General features: G+C 51.4%; 1 protein-coding gene across 1 annotated transcript in view; it reads left to right on the top strand.

Annotated features, from left to right (window-relative positions):
* Positions 1 to 8,268, top strand: part of UMODL1 (uromodulin like 1) — a 74,882-nt gene that overhangs the window by 65,005 nt on the left and 1,609 nt on the right. The window contains exon 21 of the mRNA XM_017538604.2: positions 3,465 to 3,667. Coding sequence (XP_017394093.1) covers positions 3,465 to 3,646 — 182 coding nt within the window. The 3' untranslated portion in view covers positions 3,647 to 3,667. The remainder of the gene's footprint in view (positions 1 to 3,464; positions 3,668 to 8,268) is intronic.

Below are 8,268 nucleotides of genomic sequence, written 5' to 3'. Positions count from 1 at the left end.
TGAAGAAAGTCATTGGTAGCTTGATGGGGTTAGCATCAAATCTATAAATTAGTTTGGGCAGTATGGCCACTTGATTTCAATATATCTGTTTTTGCAGAAGGTGAGGGGTTCTCAATTCAACACAGAGATAACCCAGTGTATTGACAGTTTAAGAAAGCATCCATTTGGGCATCTTCCCTGAATGTATACTACCAACAAATAGCATATCAGCATCATAATTTCTGCATTCATTTTTTGGAAATCTTCCACGGTGTTTCCTTTCCTAGCTTCCCCAATTATTTCACATTCATGAGAATGTCCCTGTGCCGAAAGGCAGAGAAAGTTTGAGGACAGTGTCCAGGGAGTGCTCAGTGTCCCGGCAGGAAGGGCCTGCAGCAATTCCTGAGGCCGCTCAGCAGTGAGGAGACTGAGGAGCCCAAGGCAGTGGCTGAACTGGAACTCTGACCCCTGGAAGGGCCCTGTTTCCTCTGCACCTGGGTTCTTTTTTTATTTTTAATTTTTTATCTTACTTTAAGTTCTGGGATACATGTGCAGAATGTGTAGGTTTATTACGTAGGTATACATGTGCCATGGTGGTTTGCTGCACCCATTAACCTGTCATCTAGGTTCTAAGCCCCACCTGAATTCTTCCCTTTCCCTCACTGGGTTATATTCCTGTTTACAAAAGCAACCATGGCTCAGAGTCCCGGCCATCATTTAATTTTCCCGCGCACCATGGACTGACATGTGGCCCGACGGTCATGATGCACACGCAGCTCACGCCACAGGCAAGGAGCCTCTCTGATCACAGAGATGCCCTGTTTTGCAGGACCTTGCCAATGGCTGTGGGGAACTGAGATCCACGATTCTCAGGGCTTCTTCTCCATTTCTAGCTAATCTCACCATGGGGAGTAGCCATTCCTGGACTTTGATGTCAGTCACTGGGCAGCACTGGTCTGCAGCCCCACTGTGGCCAGCCCTGAGCTAGTGGATCAGTTAGGAGCACACAGCTGCAGGTCACAGAAACCTAGCTGGAGAAGTGGCGACTGAACAGGGATGGGTCTTTCCCGGGGCTGACAGCCTGGGGCCATTCCAGGCTGCAAGGGGCCAGCAGGATTGGGTCTCCTTGGTCTTTCTGCTCCAGCATTCTCAGGGCGACATCCCTCCTTGTGCTGGCAAGGTGGCCCGTAACTCAAGACACAGGAGGAAGGTCCACTAGAGAGCTCTTGGGGGTTGGATTTAGGGGCCATCGTGATTTAGGAGTTGTCTGGGGAGGTGGCCAGCCGGGGTTTGGGCGGCTTAGTTCCTTGGGGAGGTTGCAGTCACTATGGCTGGAGGAGGGGGAGTTCCCTGTTCCTCTCTCTGGAGGGGTGGTCTGGTTCTAGCCAGCTTACTGTTCAGCACCCCGGGGATCCTCCAGTGCCATTGCTAAACAGCTTTGCTGATGGTGACGCCCCCGTGCTGTTTCTCGGGGGACCCAAAGCCGCATCCACTCTGCGCAGACTGCCTGGAAATCAATACGGGGAATGAAAATGCGATCTCAAGTGCTCCTGGTTGTCCAGGAAGGCTCTTTCCAAAGTGGACCTTCCTGACATGTGGGGATGAACACCCCAAGTTGGAGGGGTCTGGGTGGGGACAAACATGTTGCAGGATGTGGCTGTGACCTGGCTATAGATGCCCTTGACAATGAGTTACACCCTTACAAGGTGCACTCCCCAGGGCAGGGCCACCAAGTGGAGAGGGGTCACCTCTCCCCCTGGGTTGATAGGGGCTGGCCAGAGAGCTGGCAGATGGCTGGCATCTTTCTCAGGCAGTTCAGCTTAAAAAAAATATTAAGGCTGGGTGTGGTGGCTCACACCTGTAATCCCAGCACTTTGGGAGGCCAAGGCAGGTGGATCACAAGGTCAAGAGATCGAGACCATCCTGGCCAACATGGTGAAACCCTGTCTCTACTAAAAATACAAAAATTAGCTGGGCATGGTGGTGGGCACCTGTAGTCCCAACTACTCAGGAGGCTGAGGCAGAAGAATCGCTTGAGCCTGGGAGGCAGAGGTTGCAGTGAGCTGAGATCGTGCCGCTGCACTCCAGCCTGGCGACAGAGCAAGACTCTGTTTAAAAAAAAAAAAAAAATTAAATTGAGATGAAATTCATGTAACCTCAAGCTGTCTATGTTAAAGTAAATCACTCAGTGGTGTTTAGTACATTGACAATGTTGCACAGCCACCAACTCCATCTAGTTTCAAAATGCTTTCCTCACCCTAAATGCGGCTTCGCACTCACTACTCACTCCCCATCTGCCCTCCCGTCCTCCCTGGAAATCGCCCTTCGGCTTTCTGTCCGGTTCCGGGCAGTTCCTATGAACAGGATCATGTTGCATGTGCCTCTGGCGCCTGGCGTCTTTCACTCAGCGTGACGTCTTCAAGGCTCACTGACATTGCAGTGGGCTGGCGCCATTCCTCCCCTGGCTGGGTAACCTTCCATTGCATGCCGGGGCCACGTTGTGTTGACTGATTCACCAGTTGGTGGATATTTGGGTTGTTGCCACCCTTTGGCTGGTGCTGTGAACATGGATGAGCAAGTAGCTGTTGGAGTCCCTGTTTTCACATTTTTTAGGGTCCACACTGTTTTTCAATTGCTTCTCTGGGCCTGGGGACGGCCCATTCCTCTGTGTTGCGGAGCCTGTGTAGGCCCAACCTGTGTCTCCATGCACAGAATCAGGCTGGGCTCTCCCCCCACCACAGGAAGACCTGTTGGCTCTCTCAGCACCCCCTGATGGCCCAGTCCTCCCCATGCGCTGTCCTCACTGCAGTGCTGTCCTGGGTGTGGACACCTGCCTCCCCTTTAATAACCCACAGCCACACAGGTGCATACGTGGGCCTCACATTCCCCAAGCTTCAGATCCATCAGCCCCAGATCTGGGTAGAGAGTTAAATGAAGGAAAAAGATACGAAAAGAAAATCACCTGAAAAATTTTGGAAATGGAGAGTAGAATAATTGAAATTAAAAAAAACAACCTTATACATGGCAAAAAAGTAAAAAGAAACAACACAGATAAAAGTAGAAGTCACTGAGTTAGAAATCAGACATAGGTAGAATGAGTGAATGGTCTGGTTCTTTGAAAAACGTCTCTGGGATAGAAAATTCAAAAGCCAACTTAGCTCTTTAAAAACAGGTTTAAAATACAAAAGTTGATTTTCTGCAGATTCTTGAAGATGTATCATTGTAGTTTGGTATACAATTCTCTCTACTTTTATGTTTAGACATTTTTATATAAAAAATAAAAAGAGAGAAGAGAAATAGTAGGAAAACATAAACTGACAAATACATGTAAATATCAGAAAAATAAAGGCAAAACCGTGAGCAGTAAATAGAGTGTCAGGACTCAATGGCAAAGGTTCGATTCACCAGGACGATAAAACACACACTGTCTATCGCCTTCCTCCCATTCAGGCAGATCTCTCACCTGTGGCTGTCTCCTCCCCCAGGTGTGCCTCCGCATGCAGAAGCAGACCTGGGCACTGGCTATGTGGTCCTCACTGTGGTGGCCATCTTTGTGCTGGTGGTGGGAGCAGCCACCTTTCTGATCGTGCACTACCAGAGAACGAATGGGGGATACAACTTTAAAATCCAGTCCGACAACTTCAGCTACCGGGTGTTCTACGAATAGGAGGCGCAGGCCGGCAGGAAGGTGGGTGCGGAGTCGGTGCGTCTGACGCGTGGGTCCTGCCTTGGCCACCCACGGTGACGGGGACGGCAGAGTGGCATTCGGCCAAGGGTAGATTTGTGTGCATCTGTGCTTTGTGGCCCTTTACGGGGTGTGCAGCCTCCCTTCTGAAAAGGCAGCCACGAGCAGGCAGAGAGGGGAAACTATAGGCAGGTTGGTGAAGGTTTGCTTGCTTCACACGCTCGCTGGACTGGCTTCATGATACCAGTGTGCGACACAGGTGACCGCAAGACCCAGGTGCCCACCACAAATCCTGTCTCTGCCACTCACTCTCTGAGCTGCCCAGGCAAGGTCTTGAGCCTCTTGATGCCTTGGTTTCCTCATTTGTAAAAGGAAATGTGGTAACAGTCCTGGCCACGTACAGGGTGTGAGATTCAAATAGAAGATGCACAAGAGGCCCCGCTACAGGGTCCGACACCCTCGGTCGCTGACAGAGCCTAATGATTGTCCTCCGCTGAGTGTCCCTGAAACCTGTCACTCGCAGGGGTTGTCACATGTGGCATGGACACCACAATGCACCCACATACCTCACTGCTCAGGCCCACAGCCCCGACTTGCGTATGACCTTTGGAAGCTGATCTGCCCTGTTGACTTGTTTTTCCTGGGTCTGCACGTAGTCCACTACAAATGAATGACAGGCGTGGTGGAGGCAGGATCGTTAGTGGGAAACACCAAGACTGTGACTTTTGTAAAAATTTTGAGGTTTTTCCAACAAAGAACATGCCTGTAATCCCAGCACTTTGGGATGCCAAGGTGGGAGGATCACTTAAGCCTAGGAGTTTAAGACCAGCCTGGGCAACATAGAAAGATCCCATCTCTACAAAAAACACAAAAATAAGCCAGATATATTGGCGCACACCTGTGGTCCCAGCTACTCGGGAGGCTGAGGTGGGAGGATGGCTTGAGCTCGGGAGGTGGAGGTTGCAGTAAGCCGAGACCGCCCCACTGCACTCCAGAGGAAGACCCTGCCTCGAACATAAATAAATAAATAATAAAAGAAGAAGAGAAGGGACCACAAGGCTTATCTGGCAGGGTGTGTGACTGCTGCCTCCAATGCTCTAGAGGTGCCCGTGGTTAGGGAGGTGATGCAGGGGGCTGGGATTGACCTGGGCCCCCACGCTGCGCTTTCATGCAGGCACTGCTCCCTCACCCGTGTGTTCTCCCTGCCTCCGCCTCACCTGGCAGGACCCGGCCACTCAGGAGGCAGAACTGAACAAGTCTTCCCTCGTCCAAGTATTTCTTGAGCCGATGACTGCGTTTTCATTTTTTGTTGTTGTTGCTCTCTCTCTACTTCTCTTGCAAAAACCTTTACATGAGAGAAGCCTGCTTCACGGTAACTTCAAATGGAGGAAACGGAAAATTCCTCCACAGACCTGACTTGCCCAGGCCACGTGGAGTGAGGCCAGCTCTGGGGCACCTTCCCACCACATGCCGCCACACTGGCCAGCCTCCCCGGAGGCCACCACCAACTTCCCCAGCTCCGGCGGTGTTAGGGGAACCAGCCCTCTCTCTTCATGCCCCTGTTAGCTACAGAGGTTGCAGACCATGGGAGGAATCTTCTCTCCCGTCTGAAGTACATTTCCTTTCCTCTAGCATGAGGAACGCTGCTTCCCTGGGGAAGCACACGGTTTTCCCATCCAGTTCAATTCGATTCAACAAACGTTATTGTGTGAAGGTTTTTCCTGGTCCCTCTGGTCTTCACCCCAGGAAACACCCTCCCATGGACCCATCACTATTTCTGCATTAGACCGGTCTCACACTGCTATAAAGAAATGCCTGAGACTGGCTCATTCATAAGAAACGAAGTTGGCTCGTGGTTCCACAGGCTGTATGGGAAGCATGGCAACACTGGCCTCTGGGGAGGCCTCAGGAAACTTACAATGATAGTGGAAGGCCAAAGGGAAGCAGACACGTCTCACATGGCTGGAGCAGGAGGAAGGGGTCCGGGCAGGTGCTACAGACTTCTAGTCAACCAGATCTAGCGAGGACTCTACCATGAGACAGCACCAAGGGGATGGTGCTAAACCAGTCATGGAGGATCCGTCACCGTGATCCAGCCACCTCCCACCAGGCCCCACCTCCGACACGGAGGTCACATTCAACATGAACCGTGGGTGGGGATGCAGATCCTCACCATGCTAGCTGCCCACCCTCTAAGCCAAGACCACAAATGAAGAATGTTCCAGATGCCCTTGAATGGTGGGCGGGAAGGCCAAGCATGCCGCTGCTAGGGTTTTCCACCCACATATTCCCAGACCTGAGCTGCCTTCTCTCCAGGATTCTCCCCAGGCAGGTTTCTCTCGCTGGCTCCCCAAAACAGGCTCTCGGGAAAGGAACTATGTTTTCTACTAACGTTAGCAGCACCTGAAGGTGCTGGCTGTGTGGCCAAATGTGGGTGGGACATTGTCCTTAGCGCTGTGCAATAGCATCCTGTGTTATCGATGGGAATCCAGGGCAGAAAGGGATCGATGTCCTGGGTCACGTGACTAGGAGGTGGCAGAGCTTGGACTACATGGGATTTCCTTTTGGCTCTGGGCTCTAGCTACCAAGCTTAGAGCCTTTCTTTCTCTCTCTCTTTCTTTCTCTCTCTTTCTCTCTTTTTCTTTCTTTCTTTCTTTCTTTCCTTCTTTCTTTCTTTCTTTCTTTCTTTCTTTCTTTCTTTCTTTCTTTCTTTCTTTCTTTCTTTCTTTCTTTTCTTCTTTCTTTCTTCCTTTCTTTCCTTCCTCCCTCTCTCCCTCCCTCTCTCTCTCTCTTTCTCCTTCCTTCCTTCTCTTTCTTTCTCTCTCTCTTTCTTTTACAGAGTCTCACTTTGTTGCCCAGCCTGGAGTGCAGTGACACAATCTCGGCTCACTGCAACCTCTACCTCCCAGGTTCAAGTGATTCTCCTGCCTCAGCCTCCCAAGTAGCTGGGACTACAGGTGCATGCCACCATGCCCAGCTAATTTTTGTATTTTCAGTAGAGGTGGGGTTTCACCATGTTGGTCAGCTGGTCTTGAACTCCTGACCTCAAGTGATCCACCAGCCTCAGCCTCCCAAAGTGCTGGGATTACAGGCGTCAGCCATGATGCCCAGCCACCTCAGAGCCTTTCTAAGGCTAGTATGCACGTGACTGATGGGCCCTTAGAACAATGCCCTTGTCTTTCCCCTTCATCAGAGACCTGGAGAATTTGTATTTTAGCAGTTGTGCAAGGGGGTCCATAATTCTTGCAGTGGGGGCACCAGGTGTCCCAGTTTAGAAGGAACAACTGTTGTGGGTACAGGGAAAGAAACTTCCCAGGACCTCTGAGCCTCCTAGGGAGGCAGGCACTGCTCAGTTGTGGTCTGGGTCCTCAGCCACCTCTGAGAATCCCAAATGGGGCAGGGGACAGCAGTGAAGTTTCAGTTCAACTGTACACTCTAATACAGAAAAATAAGTAAGCTTCCTCAGTGTGGTAGCTTTTGGCCTCTGGTTTGCGGCCCATGGGGTTTGGGTCATGAAGACCCCCTCGTCACCAACCCTATTGCCTTCCATCCTGGGCAGGAGACATTGTCAATACCAGCCTGCCCTCTTCACCAGGCAGGCAGCTTCTCCAGCCAAGCCTGTCTTGCCTGTGCTCAGGTCATTCTCTTGAGATAACAGATTTTTGAAACAACTCAGCAAAGTGTAGTGGACACTGGCCCCAATCTTAAAATGAGGAAATGGGGCCCAGATAACTCAAGGAACTCCTCCCAAGTCACACAGCACAAGTCTACAGCACACATCTCCAAAAGGCAACCTCCATGCTGCCCTCGCTGTGCTACTGCATCAGAGAAAATGCCACCCGCTTGTGGATGTGTCGGCCAGTGTGAGAGGGACGCCCGTACAGCTCTGTCTTAGCCCCTCTCCTGCCAGGACTCCTGGTAACTAATGTGCACATTATTCTGAGGTCTCAGAGCTCTTACATCACAGGCGGGGCCAGTGCAAGAGGCCGGTCACCTCCCTAGACAGAGTTACGAGGAAACGTCAGTGCCTCTTATTTAATATTTAAGATATGAATCCCAGCAACGAGGCTAACACTTGTCTTGCTAGCTTTCTAAGGAAGTCTGGTGGGTTGGTGCCAAGGTCATGCTGAATGTCCCCTCCTCAAAATCAAAACATCCGAGGGAAAACTGGGCTCTCGTCTTTCCTTGTTCTCCTGGGGCCTCTGTCCTCTGAAGTGAGAACTGTCTCATCACTAGTTCTAAAGTTCCTGCAGACATCTGCTGTTTGAAAACCATCAGCCAACCCACCCACCCTCTGCCAGGTGGTCCTTGGGCAGCCCCACTCAGAGATGTTCCCAGAGTGCTGGTGGGTTCTCCATGGATGGTGCAAAGGTGCAGCGGCCCCAGGTGTGAGGTATCTGCACCAGCCACCCCCACCAGTTGGTGTGGTGAGAGGGGCACCCACCTGAGAGCAGGCACAGCCCCGTGGCTCCCGTTCTGCTGTGCACACTGGTAGTGGCTGGATTTTCATTTGGGGTGTCTGTCCCTCTCCAGTAAGCATAGACGCCATGCCCTCGGGTTGGTGGTTCCTCCAACACACATCCTCCTGGGGTTTTCTGTCTCAG

The sequence above is a fragment of the Cebus imitator genome, unplaced genomic scaffold, assembly GCF_001604975.1.
Source record: "Cebus imitator isolate Cc_AM_T3 unplaced genomic scaffold, Cebus_imitator-1.0 Scaffold112, whole genome shotgun sequence".
Lineage (NCBI taxonomy): Eukaryota > Metazoa > Chordata > Mammalia > Primates > Cebidae > Cebus > Cebus imitator.
Note: the sequence above shows the minus strand (reverse complement) of the source record. Positions and strands in the feature narration are given on the sequence as shown.